The 19,159-nt window shown below is 32.3% G+C and overlaps 1 protein-coding gene across 7 annotated transcripts in view; it reads left to right on the top strand.

The window, feature by feature from the left end:
• LYST (lysosomal trafficking regulator) overlaps positions 1-19,159 on the top strand; it is a 221,227-nt gene that overhangs the window by 83,594 nt on the left and 118,474 nt on the right. For 6 of the 7 annotated variants that reach the window (XM_031966940.1, XM_031966938.1, XM_031966939.1 and 3 more), the window contains exons 10-15: positions 519-585; positions 6,133-6,242; positions 7,652-8,078; positions 10,271-10,415; positions 11,105-11,278; positions 17,422-17,582. In XM_031966940.1, coding sequence (XP_031822800.1) covers positions 519-585; positions 6,133-6,242; positions 7,652-8,078; positions 10,271-10,415; positions 11,105-11,278; positions 17,422-17,582 — 1,084 coding nt within the window. The remainder of the gene's footprint in view (positions 1-518; positions 586-6,132; positions 6,243-7,651; positions 8,079-10,270; positions 10,416-11,104; positions 11,279-17,421; positions 17,583-19,159) is intronic. The other variant, XM_031966941.1, reaches the window with a different exon arrangement.

Raw genomic sequence — 19,159 nt, 5'->3', positions numbered from 1 at the left:
GCATTGTTTGTGGCTGCCTCCCCAAATTTGGAATGTTTTCCTCCCTCATCCCTGCTTCTTGGCTGCCCTGAATTACTTTAAGTCTTTGATAAAATTTCATTTTCAGCAAAAAGCTTTTTTTCCCTTCAATTTCATCCTTTTCCTTTGAGATTACTTGTAATTTACCATATACAAATCATGTTTTTACTTGTCTTCCTCATTAGATTGTGACTTTCTTTACAGCAAAGACTACTTTTTGCTTTTATATCATATCCTCAGGACTCAGCCTAGTGCCTGGCACATAAGTAAGGGATTAATAAGTGCTTGTCAATTTGACTTTTGATTTATGTAATATTAAAGATACCTTTATGTAGGAAAGACAACTATGCAATTATTATCCTACTTAAATATTTGTAACCAAAATGTCAGTTAACTCAATAAAATAGCATAATTGTTTAGTGTATTTTTTTTTTTTGCAAATTTCTGCATTGATAGCAGTTGTTTCATTTTAAACATTTTTTTCATGTTTTAATTCACAGAAAATTGTTAGAAATATCTTAGGAGGATTCCTAAAAATATTTACTCGGAATGATTCTAGTTTACAAGGTAAGTTTAAGTTTGGCTACTTCATTTTCATAAACAATTTTCATCTTATCCTAATGTATAATAACATTATAGCTCTGTATCAATGTGATAACAGAGGCAATTAAGCAAAAAGTGCCACTTATCTGCTTCATGGTTAGCACTGTACCTGGGCACTTCTGTGGAAGACACAGCAAGTGTGTTTCCATATGTAATTCTTATAGTTTAGTTAGACTCTACAGCATTAATACAAAGAACAATTGAAAAATTTCAGGAGTATGGGGGCAGCTAGGTGGTGCAGTGGATAGAACACCAGCCCTGAAGTCAGGCAGAACTGAGTTCAAATTTGGTCTCAAACACTTAATATTCTTGGCTGTGTGACCCTGGGCAAGTCACTTAACCCCAATTGCCTCAGGGGGAAAATTCAGGAGTATGTAATAGAGTTCTAAGTTATTTAGTAGAAACACTATAGACACTAAAAAGAAGTATTAGATGATTCTGGAATTACTTCCAAATTTAATATTGTATGTGCCTATGAAATGAAGATCAGTTAGAACTACTAGTCATGAAATGCTTCATGACTTAAATTGAAAGATGATAAAATTGGGGGAGCTAGATGGCACAGTGGATAGAACACCAGACTTAACCTCAGTTGCCTTTCAAGAAAAAAGAAAGATGGTAAAATTTATATTTGGAAATTGGGAAGGCATTTCAGGGGAGTAAAACAACATAAACAAAAACATGAAGATAATATAAGAATAAATAAGGGGTGTATCTTAGAAAGTAGTAGAAATAAGATTTTATAGGCATGGTTAGACCAGGTTATCTTGAGAAATAACAAGAAGAATTCAGAGTTGATGTGAAAGTAAATAAGAAACCCTCAAAGGTTTCTTTGAAGAGTGGAATATTCTTTTATGATGAGAATTTTATTTAATGATTATTTAAGATGTCTTGGAGGGGAAGCACCTAGAATCAGGGAAGCCAGCTTAGGAGACTCTCATAGGTCAGGAGTGAGTCTGGAGTAGGTTTCTGGTGATAGGATTGGAGAGGAAGGAATGTTGTTTTCACAACACATTTCAAAAGAAAAATCATTCTAAATGGACTTTGCAACTAACTAGTTAAAGGGATTTAGGGGAAATGATGAGTAAAAGATTAATCGAAGAATTAAATTTCTGAAAAATTATGGTGACACTAATAGAGATAAGAGAACTAGTTTCATATAGTTTGTTTTTTAATGATTAAGTTGAAGGAATTCATATTTAAATTAGTTTTTGTTTGTTTTTTCCCCCTCTTCTATTGCCTTTCTGGCCTTTTCCTTCATCTTTTGTTTTCCTAGGGATTCTGGAGACAGAATTAGTCATTTTGGATTAATATGGTTCTAAGACTCAGGAAATCTGGATTTTGTTCTTAGTTCTATAAGAAAGGCAGGTGGAATCCTATGTTACTGAAGACCATTTTAACTCTACCTTTATGTAAATGATTCTATTTTCATGTCTAGTCTTTAGCAAGGATCTCTTAATTTTAAGGGAGGGAGTTGTACTTTTCATTTTTTTGAAATCTTGAAATTATTGGCAAGCAGTGTTAGAGACATTAGAGGGTTAGAATGAACAGCCTAGCTTATGTGCTGTGAGACAGATGCAGAGAAAGGCTTTTATGGATATTGTCACCTTCTGGTCACACAATTTATTTCAGGTAAAAGATCTTTCCATGTAGAAGTCTTCCTCACTTTGAGATGACTTAGTGCTCCTTTAGAAAAAGAATAGTTAATAGTTGAAACTTCCAACATTTTTTATAACACATCCAACCCTGACCTCCAAATGTCTCAATAGTTTTTACAGTGATGCTTTTCTACCTCTATACTTCTCCATTCCTATTACATATTTGCTTTTTATATCTTATACTTTATTTTTTAAACTTATTTATTTAAAACAAATACAAATTAGAAAATTGTCAAGCACAGCAGAACATAAGATTCAAAATATGAAACAATAAATTTACATTTCAAGAAAGCTGATATAATAAATATTATACATTATATTCAGAAATGTCCATGTTTTCTTTGTTTCCTTTTTTCTTAGCAGAGTTCTTTCCATCTTCCTGACTTGGATGTCTGATTCCCCACACTATCCAGAAGGCGAGAGTGCCTGTGTCTGGGGCTAAAGCTACTTCCCAACCCAGCTAGCTTTTGGGCTGGCAGCCTGTTGTTTCACAGGAGCTAGCCTGGAGGTGCTTAGATTTCACTGGGGCCAGGCCTCCAAGTCATTCTGATCTTCTTTAATGGTCCCAGTAGAAATATTCTTACTTGTTTTTAACCAAATTTTTAACCTAAATTCTCCCCGAGGCATAATCTGTTTGTGGGAGAAATCTAGAGAGCTTGGAGCTTTCTGACTTTGTACCATCTTTCCAGAATCTTCTGTATGCCTGATATTTTCAAGGCAGAAATAGGAGATTCCTCACATTTCCTGCTTTCCTCTTGCTCTGGCTTCACACCCTTATCTGAGATTCTCCATTCATGAGTTGACTGAAGCCCCCTAGTCTTTATTTCACATTTCTTGCTTTTGCAGTCATTTTATTTCCTACCCTGACTTCAACCCTGACACTCTCCCTGGCCCTGGCTGTCATCTGGAGCTGACTTGGAGGATGGACATTCCAATACAATTGCCAGCTTGTGTGATTCACTGTTATGTAATATCAAGAGAAGCCTTGATCATATTGAATAGCACCCCTATGTTGAATTTATAGGAGGTTGTGGTCAAGATTTACTAGAATAAGCAAATATTAGTGGGTTGTGGTTTGAGTTACAGGAGGGAACATCAGATCTATGAGATTATAGGTCCATTTGAGTATTTCTGTTTTAATATCTCTGTGGTTCTCTTGTAAGCAGTTTGTCATATCAAAATCCACTCACCTGCGGTGTATAAAAAAATCTCCAATAGACCCTAGAAAAATCTTTTGAAAAGCTTCATATTTTCATAATTTTAGAAATTCCATTCAAAATAAATCTTAGAATAGCAGCATTTGCTCTTTCAGACTCACCAAGCATTTATTAAGCACCTGCTATAAATTAAATACTGTCTTAGGTATTATAAATAGAAAAATTAAAATGAACTAGCCTCAACCTTCAAAGTTCTTACATTCTTAGGATTTTAGAACTCTGGAGACTTCCCATGCTCTACAATATAGAATATGGTTCTTCTCACATTCATTATTCTTTGCAAATGTACTTTTGTTTTAGCATTTACTTTAAATTTATATGAAAACTCAAGTAGTAGATCCTTGGACTACTATAATGGTAGATATCCATGTTAATGAAATTTGAATATAATATAATTTTGATAGCACATTAAATTCTAAGATAGTGTGCTTTCCACAAATTTTGTTTACTAAATGAGATAATCATTTTTCCTTAAAGTTAGATATTTAACAAAGATTTTATGGCATTTTGTATAAATGAATAATAATAATTAATAATAGTAGCAAGGCAAATAGTTTTGTTTTCTTAAGTTCTCCGCTACTTGATGTCTATGTCTTAAATATGTATATGCAGTTTAGCCATTCAATTTGGACCAAGTGGTAACAGTTCTGTACAAATTTGAAAAGGATAAATGTTGCTTCAGTGCCATCCTTACCCTGTGTAAACAGAGGTAGGTTTCTATATTACAAACATATTCCATGCAAAAAATTTAAGCCTAGTAATACAAACACCTGTAAAAAAAATGAATTATCTTACCCAATAGAACATGTTTTCTCTCCTAATGATGATTTGATTTTTGTTTATGTCCATATAAACTTTTGATAATTTCCTTGGTCTACTCTATACTTAGTCAATTATAAAATCCTTATGATTCTTCTTTTCCAGTAAGTCAAATCATCTCTTTCCTTTTTGTTGTTGTTGTTTTTTCTTGTTCTCCTCCTCTTCCTTCTTTCCTTTTCTTTTTCTCCTTTCTCCTTCTCTTCTTCTCTTGCTCATCCATCTTCTTCTTTCCAGACTGTTATTTTATCAATGTGAGGAACTCCTATAGATAAAACTTCCTTTAGCAATACAACTATTATGTAACTTCTAGCCTAAAGACAATGGTGGGACTGAAAGGCTAATAACTTGCCTCAGATCACATAGGCATTATGTATCAGGGAGTGAATTGCATCCAACTCTTCTCGACTCCAAGACAGGCTTTCTATCTGCTATACCAAACTGCCCCTCTATTCTTTCTTTTTCCAAATTTTCCCCTATAGTACATGTGCCCTTATCATTTCCACACCCAGATTATTTTATTTTATTATTATTATTATTATATTATTTTAACCTTATTATTATTTTAATAATAATCTTAACTTTTTAAAGATTTATAAGATTGCATTGTAATATTTATAATTTTGATATAAGAATAAGGTGTGCAGTTTCTTATTTTTTCTTGTTAGTTCTTCCAGTATTTGTTGAGTTTTGTGCAGTTGTACTTATTCATAGATGGCAATCTATCTTGGGAAAATATCTTACAGATCTTCTAATCCAAACTCTTTTTATAAATGAGGAGATGTCATATAACCAGGTAGTAGCAATTAAGACTAGAGGATTGTTTACTGATTCTTTATGTAGTGTTCTTAACACATACTGTATATGCTTCCATGGTCACTATTTGGTTTGAATACAATACCAGTGTATGTGTGCATACTGCTAAGCTTTAATACACACATATTGTATGTGTGTATATGTATGCATGTTTATATATATGTATGTATGTTTAAAACATACGTTTATACATTGTTGTTTAGTTGTTCTCTTGTGTTCAAGTTTTCTGAACCATGAACCATGTTGTTTGTGGGATTTTTCTCAGCAAAAATACTGGCATGGTTTGCTATTTCCTTCTCCAGTGGATTAAGGCAAACAAAAGTTAAGTGATTTGCTAGGATCACATAGCTAATAGGTTTCTCAGGGTATATTTGAGCTCGAGTCTTCCTGCCTCTAGGCCCAGTGTACTATCTATTGAGACATCTAGTTGCCTCTATATCTGTATATACAGATACAGAAAGATAATGCTATATTTATTTGTATAGATTCACATAGATGTATCTATTTAGCATTATAGACTGGTAGTAGTTGAAGTTCTATATTTATTTTCATCTATTTATAGTATAATATTTTAAAAAGCTTAAATAAGTTTTGATGAATTAAAATGATTACCACTTATACATAGTAATATTTTTTAAAAAACATTTAATTTGTAAAATGATTTTTAAAATAATTATAGTTATAAACTGAATATTTGTGAGGTACTAAGAGAACAAAATGTTTTTTAGAATTAAAATTATTGTTAAGTTTTAAGTTTCAGTTATCAAATGTTGCATTTATATTTTAAGAAATATCTTTTATGTGTACATGATTCTAATGTTCTTTTTAAAAAAATGTTACAGTTGAATTCTCTTACCTGTTTGTTTCTTTAATGAATTTATTAATGCCCATTATGATAGTGATGGATTTGATTTTACTTGGATTTTATGGATGGATTTGAAATTACTTATATAGAACTCTTAATTTAGTGATGTCTTTTTTCCCCTTTTCTTTGACTAATGTAGCATGTCAAATGGTATTGATGGATCTTTTGGTGTCCCTGATGAGTTCAAGAACATGTTCAGAAGAGCTAACCCTTCTATTGAGAATATTTCTGGAGAAATCTCCTTCTACAGTAAATATACTATAATTATTAAATGACTTGTGAGCTATTTACCAGAATGCATTATTTTGATATCAATCATCCATACCTTGATATTCAATAGTTATTTACATTGAATTTTGGATAATTTTGTCTGAATTATACAATACCATTGGAACTTCTCTGCTTACATAGTTATGCTATATGTTTAATTTTCATACTATCATAAACTTGTGTCAAAGAAATTCAAACTAATTTCATATCAGCCTAAAGAACATAATTAGGAGCTTAACCATGACTTGAAAATTATCATGGTGAATTCTATAGCTAAATATAAATGACTTTTGAATTAGACATGGTTAAGATTATCCATATCACTATCCTTTTTTAATTTTTAGATAATCATTAATTGATTATATAACTATTAGATGTGCTTCTCACTTTTCCTCGCTACTTTATTTAGTGTCATTAATCACATCACCAACCATAACTATTTATAGAATGTTTATTAAAATATTATGTTAATCATTAAAGATACAAATGTATAAAAGATATATTCTGTACCTGTACTCTGAAAGTGCAAATTCTGGCATGTCATTATAATTATAGTGTTCTACATTATCTTATTTTCTCCTTCCCAGTGGTTTCCTTTGTTTTTCTTCTCCCATTTATTTATGTGATCTAAAGGAAGGATTCATTGATATTTTAAACCAAAGTTTTATTATAGACAGAGCTGGGACTTAGGTGTAAATAACACTGGTTGGTTTTTATGAGGTGTGACTCATTAGGTAAAAAATTCAACATTGAAAACTTTCTAATAATGCTTTTTAATAAGTGTGTATTGTCATGTTTATTGTCAGAAAATTCTGTCCTCTGATACAGATGAGTATTTATTTCATATTACTTGAAATTTCATGTGTTAGAATAAGAAGACTCAAAAACTTCCATATGAGATCCAATTTTTGAAACTTGTTTATAGGAGTTCATATACTTTGTCTCAGCTCTGAATTTGTCTATTCCCCTTATGTTCCACATAGATATATATAACCATCTCAGAAGATATGGAGTAAATTGAAAAATCAGAATATAATTTAAAAAATATTAATACTTATGTTATGAACTTAGCTAAGTTTCACTACTAGAAATGTTTCTTTACATTATAAATTCTTAATTAAATTCTTCAGCTGGTTTACCACAAAGTTATGGGGTTATGTCTTATATAATCAATCTCCTTTTAAAGAATTAATTATATTTAAAAATAAAAACATATGCTGTATATTTCATACTAACCAAAATAATTACATAATGGGATAGCAGGTAATTCAGTAAGATTTCTGATTTGCATGCTGGCTTTTATTTCTTTAGTTGTAAATTTTGTTTCTAAGGAATTTTTATATATGTGATAATATCAATTATACATGCTTATTTCTTTTTTTCTCTAGGAAATTCTTCTTAAGGGTATCCTGAAAATTATTGAGACTGGTATTAATATGAGTCCATTACAATATCTAACCTTCCCTTTACTTCATATACCAAATATAAGCAGCAACTCCTTTTCACAAAAATATAGCAGTATTCTCAACAATAAAGCTATTGGGTTGCTAAAAAGGGCAAAATTTCCTCAAAGTAAGAAAGAAGTTGATAGTGAGATTTTCCCTCATCAGCTTCTTTCATCTTGGCATGTAGCCCCAATTCACTTGCCTTTGGTTGGGCAAAATTGTTGGCCACATATGTCAGAAGGATTCAGTATTTCCTTGTGGTTTAATATGGAAAGTATTCATGAAACAGAAAGTATCTTAGAAAAAGTAAAGAAGATAAAGAAAAGAAAAAAATCATCATTTATTCAAGAAGACAGTCTTGATGATACAGGTATGAAATTCTTTGCTCTTATTTCTTTTATAAGATGAATACCATATAACTTGCATACTGAAGAAATTTTTGAAGATTTTAGAAAAGTAATATGAAGTATTCTGACTTTGCTGTTAACTTGTTCTTAATGTTTTTTCCTTATACAAACAATCTCTAACTTATGTGTACTCATCTTAAAAACAGATGTCCTTGCCAAATAACCAAAAGAATTCTTTTCTCCTTCTATTTCATGACATTTTCTTACTCATTTTTTGCTTTCCTTTACTTCTGAACATCTTGTTGCTGCCCTAAACTTTTCCCTCTTCCTCACTTTCCATTAGTCTCAGGTCTAATTGAATGAACTAGTCTAGGTGTGATCTTTGTGGGAATGGTGCAGAAAAAAAGCACTTGGGGACAAGGGATGGATAAACTTCTGAAAATACTTGATCTTTACTTGAACTTGTCTTTAACTGTGGTTCCAGAATAAGGTTGCTTCCATTTTGAAAGTCATTTGTAGCAGAGAAATTCCTTCCATAATATCTCTTGACAATCCATTTTTGAAGATCTTTAGTAATAAGGAACCTATAGCCCTCTCAGATAGTTTGTTCTCCAGTTGATTTACATAATTTGTTAGGAACGATATTTTGCTTTGTTTTTAGCTCTTTATTTTAAAAATATGTTAAGCCCAAATCTGCCTCTGCAGCTAATAGTTCTGCCCTCTTGGTTTTAACCAAAATAAGTTCATTTCTTTTCTACAGGATAGTTTTTCAAATATTAAGCGATTATTTCCCACCAAAGTCTTCTTCAGTGTAAACAACCCCCAGTTCCTTAAATCTATCAGTTCACTACAGCACTCACCACAGCAGCTATTCGAAATCTTTTCATTCTTCCTCAAGCTTCTTATGGTACTTCTTCCATCAGAAAAATTGAGGCCATTCACTGAGTGCTCTCTCTCTCTCTCTCTTCTACCCTTTTATCTCCCATCTCTCCTATTTCTTCCTCCTTCACTCCTGTCTCACACAAAGAAGTGACCTTTCTCTTTCATAAGACAGCCCCCTCAACATGGCTCCCCCCAGATCCAATTTTATCCCATTTTTTCCAGTAAATATTCTTCTGTATCATGCTCACACTCTTAACTTCAGTCTTTTCCTGTCTACTGGCTGCTTCCCTGTTGCCCACAAATATACTGTCTGTCTGTCTCACCCTCTGTTTTTGTCTCTCTTTTTCTCTTTGTCTCTCTCTCTCTCTCTCTCTCTCTCACTCTCTGTATCTCTGTCTCTCTGTCTCCCTGTCTTTCTCTCTCTTACTCTCTGTCTTTGTCTCTCATACACACACACACACACACACTCACTCACACTCCAACAACTTAAAAATCCTTTATTTGATGTTTTCATCCCCACTAGCTGTTTTACATTTCTTCTTCCTTCAGAGGCTAAATTACTTGAGGAGGCTATCTATCACAGTGGTCTCCACTTTTCTCACTCTCCATAATTCTCCAAGTCCAGCTAGTGATCTCAGCATTCACTGAAATGTCTCTCTCCTAAATTACCAGTAGAGATCTCTTAATTAACTAACCTAATGTCCTTTACAAAATCCTCTTTCTTCTTGATGTCTTTGTGTTCTTTGATACTGTTTATCAACTTCTCCTTGATCCTCTTTTCTCTAGGTTTTCATAATACTGCTCTCTCCTTGTTCTCCTTTCTCATTGACAAATTCTTAGTCTTTTTTGTTGAATCTTCATACAGGTTATCCCCTTAATTGTAGGATCTTTCAAGACTCTTGATGATTTCAAGATCTATCATAGCCTACTGAAGAGTTTGTGACCCTTTAGTTATAATAGTTCAGACCTGATATTTGAGATTTTACCTGAATCTTAAATTATATCCATAGATCTTTCAGCAATACTTCCACAAGTACAGGGCACATATTTATAATTCTCTTTCAAGCTGTGGTATTCATTTATGAAAGGCAGAAATATTAAAATTCACAAATTACTTTAAAGGATTTACTTCTTTTTGTTGAAAGACAAATATTTACTATATATATAATATTCCTTAGGAAAAAAAAATATTTTTAGAGTTTCAAAGCTACTTTTATTGGTGGTTTAAATGGTTAAATGATAAAGGCATTAGGTTTAAAATAATTTATTTTTAAATTTTTGTTTTCTAATTATTATCATTAAATAATTTTCTAATATCTGCTTATTGTCTTAGAAGGAAGCAAATCAGAAAGTTTGGAATATATGAATCCTGGGGACAAACTTGTAGAAGAAGGTTGTATTCATATGATTTCATTAGGTTCCAAAGCACTGATGATACAAGTGTGGGCTGATTTGAGTACTGGAACTTTCATCTTTCGGTATTGATTTTTTTCCTTTCATTGTTAACATGTATTTAAATATTTTATTTTAAAATTTCATATAAAAATTATCATAAAATATCATTAGAATGACAAGAAAAAATCTAGAAATAGAGGGAAGTTCTATTCTCAAAATTATGAATGTATCATTCCATAAAAATAATCTTGATGTTAAATTATTCTAGCTATATTTTACAAAGACCAGATATTAGTGGAAGTATTATTTTATAGTCTAGAAAAATTCTTTTTCGAACAACTGTTGGGATACTGTTAAATACTTTTCCCATGTAGATTATCTTAAATTATAGCATAAGTTTTATAAATTGAGGGTTTCCTGTTTAAATATGGAAACAAAAGCCAAATAGTTCATTAGAAAATAAATCAATTATTTCTACTATTGAAATATTCCTAAAGGAAGCCTAAAAAATGAAGGGTAACTAGTATAAACGAAATATTGTATTAAAAATAGTTTATGTCTGAACAAAATGTATACATCATTTAATAACTGGATTATACAAATTTTGCTTGTTTTAACAAAATAGATGAATGAAATTTATGAGTAGCGTAAGAGAACGTGATAGGATTTAAGATATTTAATTCCATTTACTTGTAAAAAAAATATTTACTTGTAACTATTAAATTCATATTTTTTTACATTGTCATTCTTTGCTTTATTTGTTTTTTTGGAGTATGTGCATGGATCCAAATGATGATATGAAAGCTGGATTGCTAGCACAAGTTGAATCACAGGAGAATATTTTCCGTTTGGGAAAATGGCAACATTTAGCATTAACATATATACAGCAGCCTGAAGGAAAAAAGAATATCCATGGGACATTCTCTATATGGGTCTCTGGTCAGAGGTATGATGTGTTTTAGAGAATGGCTTATTAAATTTGATTATAATTTAAACTTAATCTTTCATGTTTTCTGAAATATATTTTAAAATGAATTCATTACAGTTAACTTTTTTAATAAGCTAGGAATCCATCCTTGTAGTTTTTTTCCTATTCCTTTCATATTAGAAAGAAAAGTATCTTAGAGAATGAACCCTTGAAATTTTTTGTTGAAAAACATTGTTATCTCCCATTTTATTGTTAGAGATATTTTATTTTGGAGGAGATTGTGTTGTTTTTTTTTTAAACAGATGAAACACTTAGAAACTTAAACTGGAAATCAATATAAAAGAAACAGGAGAACCTGTCTTTGTCCTTTAGGATGTTAAAATTGGGAAAAACATTTAATATCTATGGGCATCCATTTATTCTTACATAATAACAATAAAAACAGCTGCTGATATTACATTGTCCTATAAAAGGTACAACTCTGTGACCTTGCAAATGGCAGCAATAATGATAATAGTTCTTATTTATGTGATGCTTTTAAGTTTTACATAGTAGTTTGTATATCGTATTTGATCTTCAAAAAATCCTATGTGGTAAATGCCCCAGATGTACAAATAATAAGGGTTAGAGGAAATATTTAAATCTAGTAAGTCTCTCCTGGCTTCTCACATTTTGCTTTTTCATTATACTGTATTACCACTTATTGAAAATGAGAGATTTGAACTAGATGATCTCTGAGATTCCTTTGAACTCTGAATCTTACAATTCTCTAGAAGGAAAAAACAAGCTCAAATTAAAAATTTATTCATATGATTGTGGACATTTCTTGGAATGTAGTAGAAGCAGAGACTAGAAAGGGAAAGGAAGGATTATAGTATGGAGGGGTTAGATGAATATTCTCAGGAATGTTTTCAATGATTAGACCTTTAGCAGTTAGCTGCCTTGACTCAAATGGAGTTTATAAGAAAACCCTAACTTGGCTAGGAATTTCCTTTGTTTCTTCTGGCTAGAGAAAGGAAAAGTGAAAGGATTATTCAGAATGATAGTCATGATCAGTTTGTTGGCAGAAGGGAACAGTTATAAGAGGTGGAAGACTTGAGGAATAAGAAAATTAAGAGGGCTATACTATCATAGAGGGGAAGAGAAAATGATGGACAATAGGGATACAGGCTAGAAGGACATATATAGATTAGTATGTGTTCAGTAAACATAGAAACACATAGCTCCTTTTCTTGCATCATGAGCTTTCCAGTCACTGCATTTCAAAATCCCAAAGCTCTGTTTGCTTCTTTCTTTTTCTTTACATCTCTATGCATCTGATTCTGCCTTTGCCACATCTCTCCATGTTCATTGCCTCCATCCCAGAAAGGCTCTCACCTGGACTTTTATGACAACCTCTCTCCACTTGCTCAATTATTAAGCATTTATTAAGTGCTTATCTTAATTCGGGGTTCAGGGATATAAAGAAAGGTATAAACAGTACTTGCCCTAAAGGAGCTCTTGTTCTAATGGGGAATACAGTATGCAAAAAAAGTCATACACATGAGATGAATGCAGTGTAAGTGTAAGATAATCTCAAATAGAAGACATTAGCAATGGTGGTGAGGGTTTATGTTCATGCTCAGAGATGAGGAAGGGATTGAGGTGGCCTGTCCACACTTCCAAAAAAAAAATCATCTTGACAACTCTGTGGAGGGTAAATTGGAGGGGGGATGAGAAATTGTTAGAGCCAGCTCAAACTAGCTTGTGACAGCCAGTTGTTTCAGATTTTCATTGTGAGTAATTATCCTCACAATAAATGAAATCAACAGATAACTACACATCAGGTGTTTTGATGATTGTGTAGAAATAAGAAAACGATGGAGAAAATGAAAATAATGTAGGTTAAATTTGAAAGTGGGAAGCTAGGTGGTATAGGGGATAGAGTGCTTGATCTGGAGTCAAGATACCAAATCTGGTCTTCGAAGCTTAGTATCTGTGTGATCCTAGGCAAAGCACTTAACCTTGTTAGCCTCAGTTTCCTCATCTGTAAAATAGACTGGAGAAGGAAATGGCAAACCTCTCTAGTATCTCTATCAAGAAATTCTGAAATGAGGTCATGAAGAACTGGACACAATTGAAAACAATTAAACAATGACAAAAGTGTGTTATAGGTCCTTTTCTTTTTCCCCAAAAAGCCAGTTGTATACCAGCATACTCTTGATTGGGAGTTTGGAGCAGGGAGACAAAAGGTAGAAAGTTGTTGCAGTAGTTCAAAGAAAGTGGTTGAGACAAGATATGAGGAGGGCCTGGACTAAGGTTGTGCAGAAACAGTGCAGAGAGAGAAATATAAGTAAGAGATGTTTAAAAAAAAAAAGGCACAAGTGACAAAATTTGGTTACAGATTAGATATTTTGAGAGGAATAAGAGAAGAGTTTGTGAGCCTCTGTGTCCAATAGGATGATGGATTCCTTGACAGTAATGGGAAAATTAGTAAGAAGAGTATGAAAAACTGTGTTCTATTTTTGATATGTTGAGTTTGAGATGAATATGGGACATTCAGTTTGAGATATTCAGTAAAAGCTGAAGATTTAAAACTGGAGCTCAGGAGAGAGATATGGTTTGATTATATAGATATGATAATCTGCATAGAAATGGTAATTTATAATACAGAGGTAATATTAAGCCAAGGAACCAGATTAAAATGCAATTTGGAAATGTTTAACAAAATAAATAAAAATATAACACAAATATGTTAATTTATGGTTTTCTAAGTCAATATGCTGTCCATAGGAATCCTTTTCGGTTTGAGTTTGACACCACTGCTTAAATACATGGGAGTTAATGAAATCAATAAGTAAGATAATGTTGCTGAAAAAGAAGAGGGCTCAAGGCAGACTTTGGGAGATATTATGGATGTGACATGGGTGAAGAACCAGTCAAGAAGAATGAGGAGAGAATCAGGAGAAGAGTATCATGGAAGCCTAGAGAGGTAGGAGTAGGAGAAAGTGATCACCAGTGTCCAGTGCTACAGAGAGATCAGAAAGATCAGTATTGAAGAGAGATCATTACATTTTGTGATTAAAAATAATTAGTAACTATGGAGAAAACAGTTTTCAGTTGAATGACAAAGTTAGAAGCTTATGTAGACTTAGAAGACTTATGGAATCCATAGAAGAGAATATGAGGAGAAGAAGTGAAGGTAATGAGTGACTTTCTCAGTATTAGTCAAGAACATCCAAGTAGATGTACTTTGTAAGCTATGTAATATGGGAATCTTCAACTTGAAAAAACTTTTGGAAATAAAGATATGTAATAATCTATATATAAAGATGATAGTCACCTTCAAGGTGTAGATAGGGAAAATAAGAGATCTAGACTAGTACCTTATCATTAAAATAATTGATTGCAAAGGGGATCAGGAGCTACTGAATTAAAATGAAAAAAAGCAATTTCAAAATATAAAAAGAACAGTTGACCTTTGACCACAGCAGAGTGGTAGAAAAGGAAGCAAATTACAAGGAACTGAGGAGATATTAAATGGTAAGGAAGTGGAAGTATTGGGTGTAAAATACTTTTTTGATTAGTGTGGTGGTAAAAGGGAGAAAAGATAAGAACGATAATTTAATTGGCTGGAGAGGGAGGTAGAAAAATAAAAAGAATGCTTTTTCATGATTGAATGGATAATCCTGAAACCAGCTTCTATATTCACAAATGAGAGAATGAGGACTTGAACAAATGTAGCTGTGTGAAGACAGAGGGCCTAAACAAGATTTGATAAGGTTGACAGCATTGAATATTTAGAGTGAGAGTGAATACAGAATCAAAGATGACACTACAATTTCCATTTTAGTACAAAGTTTAATGAACTGGGTCCTAGAACCTTATGTTGTGTTTGATCATAGGTGAGGGAAGATACAGCCACTATAGATGGCTTTCCTTTCTTTGTAATGGCTTTATGTTCACTGTCATATAAGTTACTAAGCCAAAAAATGTTGGTACACAAGTTTCTAAGTGTTTGCCTTTATTTAATTTCTACTCCTCTTTCCTCCCCATACATTCCTATCTCTGGATTACTTCAAAATACACATTGTACAGTTTAAAGTGATCATCAAGCAATTATTCCAAGCTTTTATTAATTTGTGGCTACTTTTATCAACTGATGATAGTTATTGGTTAAGATTTCCCAAATAAGGCATTTCATTGGGCAATATAAATGTCATCCTAAAGAATAATCGACATCATCAAAAATGTGTTGACTATACTGTGTACAAGGTATGGTTTTATATTATGGGACTAAAACAACACCAATAACTGCCTGTGCCCTCAAGGAATTTACATTCTTCTTGGGGATATAACCTGTATACAACGAAATAGATAGAAAGCAAATGCAAAATGATTTTTGAAGGGAGAATTAACTGAGAGGAATTAAGAAAGACAACTTGTAGGTGATACTCTTATATATACCGTTTTGCAACCCATTTATCTAAAACTTCAAGGAAATGAGGGACTCTGGGAGGTAGAAATTAGATAGTGTTTTCTAAATGTTAGGGCACAATGTGGAATCTCATATATGGTGAATAGCAAATAGGGGAGATTGTTTGGATACTAATATGTGAGGTACAATAGACAAATCTAAGTCTATATTGTTAGAGACTTTAAATATCAAACAAAGAAATTTATACTTTATCCTAGCAGCATTAGGAAGTCACTGCACCTTCTTGACCAGGTGATGGTGTATATTTTAATAAGAATTATTTTAGCATCTCTGGGTATTATGGCTTGTTGAGGGGAGTAACTGGAGACTGGGAAACCAATTAAGAGGTGATGAAGGCTAGAACTGAGGTATTAGTAATGATAATGAAGAGAAAGGGATAAGTGGGTGTTGCTGTTGTTGATGTTTTGCCTGTGTTTTCTTTTCAACATCACTAATATGGGGGGAAGTATATAGCTATACTATATACTTTGAAATTGTTTACCTTCTCAAAGAAAGAGAGGGATTCTGGATTATCTCCCAGAGTGCTCTCTGGCCCTAAGAACTTCAAGGGAGGTGTGAACACAAGCATTATTGTTTATCAATTGTACTTAGTACCTTGTTTCAAGTTCTGGCCCAAAATATCTCTTTCTAAGATCAAATCAATCATATTGAACCATGCTAAATTAGGTAATTATTGTCTCTATCAACTCTAATGGCTTAACACTTTGTAAAGATTCCAACAAGTGGGAAAGTTTTTTTTTTTTTTTTTTTTTTTTTTTGAGGCAATTGGAGTTAAATGATTTGCCCAGGGGTCACACAGCTAGGAAGTGTTAAGTGTTTGAACCCATATTTGAACTCAGGTCCTCCTAATTTCAGGGCTGATGCTCTATCCACAGTACCACCTAGCTGCTCCTAAGTGTGAAAGATTTTATGTTAGAATTGATAAGACTAATGTGAAGGAAAGACTGATGATGTGAATAGGGATGACAGAAAGGGATCTTGTTGGAGTTTGGGATTTTTTAGAAATAGGAAAGTTAGGGTGAAGGATGATTAGGAGAAATTCAGAACGAGTTTGTAGTTTTAGATATGATGTATTTGAAATGGAAATGGAACATTTTGATGAAGAGGTCCTGCAAGCAGTGGTTATATCTATGCTGGAGCTTATGAGAGAAATAAAGGCCAAAGACCTAGATTCAAAAGTCGTCTGTATAAAAATAATAACTGAAGTCATGGGAGCTGATAAGATCATTAGGAAAGAACATTCCATAGGGAAGATCATTAGGAAAGTAGGTAGACTGAAGGACCCAGGGCAGAGTCTAAGCATCCCTGTTCATGGCCTAGGAGGTAGATTATGATCAGTAGAAGACTAGAATGTAAACAGAAAAAGGTCATTAGGGAAAATTCACATTATGAAAATGAGGGTAAAAAATAAGAATTTTGTTATTATTTTTGGAGGGAGCACTTAATGAACAAGTATTTAATGATTCTATTTCATGTTTTGCACTATATGAGGCACAGTGACTTTGGGCCTAATCACATTGTTTTTATGGTGGAGATTATCTGTAAACAAAATAGGTTACATATACAAAAATGGACAGAGTTTCAAAGAATTTTTCAACTTTGATTCTTCATATTACTAAATACTTGCTTTATTACTTAGAACTTTGTACTAATGGGCTAATTTAACTAACAATTTTAATTTTAGGAAATCTGATGTGGTTTTGGATTACACACTTCCCAGGAGAACAAGTTTATCATCTGACAGTAATAAAACATTTTGCATGATTGGCCATTGCTCATCATCCCAAGAAGAATTTTTACGATTGACTGGAAGATGGGATCTGGGAAATTTACTTCTCTTCAATGGTATGTTCTTACTCTTTGAAGAATTTCTAAGAAAGTTTGGTAATTAGGGTCTATTTGTCTTATTTTAAAAAAAAATTTTTTGGTGTCTTTGTTTTCATGACGATTAAAATGCTGAGTCTTGTCATTTTTACCTTTCCCCAGCATCTTTCATATATACATTGCTTTCTCTGTAGTCATTCAGCTAGTGTAGGTTCTTATCACTTTTTGAAAAAGATGAATGTATTTATTTAAAACTAAAATACAAAATAGAAAAAAGAAAAACAGAAAAAGAACATTTTTATGTACCCAGCAGAACATGAGAGGATTCAAAATATGTAACAATAAATTTCTATTTCAAGAAAGCATATATAATAAAACACATTATATTCAGAAGTGTCCATCTATTCTTTGCTTCTTTATAGGTTTTCTTTTGTTCTTTGTGGTACACTTTTTACTTTATTCTTTTTTTTTTTTGCCTTTTCTGACACTTCCCTTAGGCAGGTACAGTTAAACATGGATATATCTATGTCTGTGTATGTCTATCTACACACATATGTCACCATATACAAATACATCTACATAGATACCTATAATCATACATGTATATACACAGATACATGTACATGCAATCTATAGGCGGTTGTACTATACTTGTTTGACCTCTTGTTTTTTAAATATGGATAACATCATCCTTCTTAGATCTGAGTCTTTCCATATTTTTCTACATCCACCAATTCATCATCATTTCATCGCCATCTCATTCATCATCCCATAGCTTTAGGCTATCTAGTTGTTGTAAATGGTTTAAAACAAAATTAATATGGCTGGCATATAGTGGTTTCCCTAATTTTTTGTCTTTTGATTGAATCCATTTTAACTTTAACTTTGAGATCAGTGATTACTGTCCCTAATTTTTTTTTTTTGTCTAATAAATTTTAACACTGATCTATTATTTTGTTTATGTGTATTTCTTACTTCCTATTCCTGCTAATTCTTCTATTTCTACCTAATAGTCTATCTTGCTATTCTTAACCTCTCCCCTCCAAGGATTCCTTTTATTTCTCCCCTCATCCTTTCCTTGCCTCTTTATCTCATTCCCATTAATCTATACACCTTATCCCACTCCAATTATTATTAAGTATAAGTTTTTCTTCAGTCTCATTTGATTTTTAAAGTTCTTCTGTGAGTTTTTTTGGGATGGGGTCCATTTGATGTTACTCTTTGGAATAAGAAGAGTTTTTTAAGTTTCAGTATCCTTTTCTAAACATGAACCCCAGTTTTTCTTATTCCCATAGTAACTTTCTGTGGTTAGGTTGTCTCACTTTTGTCTACCCTTTTTGAAAAAATAAGCTTGTTAGTGTCATGTGTCTCATTACTGTTATTGTTCTTTTTAAAATACATTTTTATTAATATCTTTTGGTTTTATGGCATCTGTTTCTTACCACACCCCCATTTAACTCCTCCCAAAGAACCATTCCTTATGATATTTTTTTTTTAAAAAAAAGAAGAAATACAAAATAATTCATCAAAACCAACATTTTAAAATTTTGGTGTTATCTATAGCATTTTATAAGGGGAGATGTTTTTTCTCTCTTTTT

Source organism: Sarcophilus harrisii, chromosome 4, assembly GCF_902635505.1.
Source record: "Sarcophilus harrisii chromosome 4, mSarHar1.11, whole genome shotgun sequence".
Taxonomy (NCBI): Eukaryota; Metazoa; Chordata; class Mammalia; order Dasyuromorphia; family Dasyuridae; genus Sarcophilus; species Sarcophilus harrisii.
The sequence above is the reverse complement of the archived record's forward strand: the minus strand, read 5'-3'. Positions and strand labels throughout refer to the sequence as shown.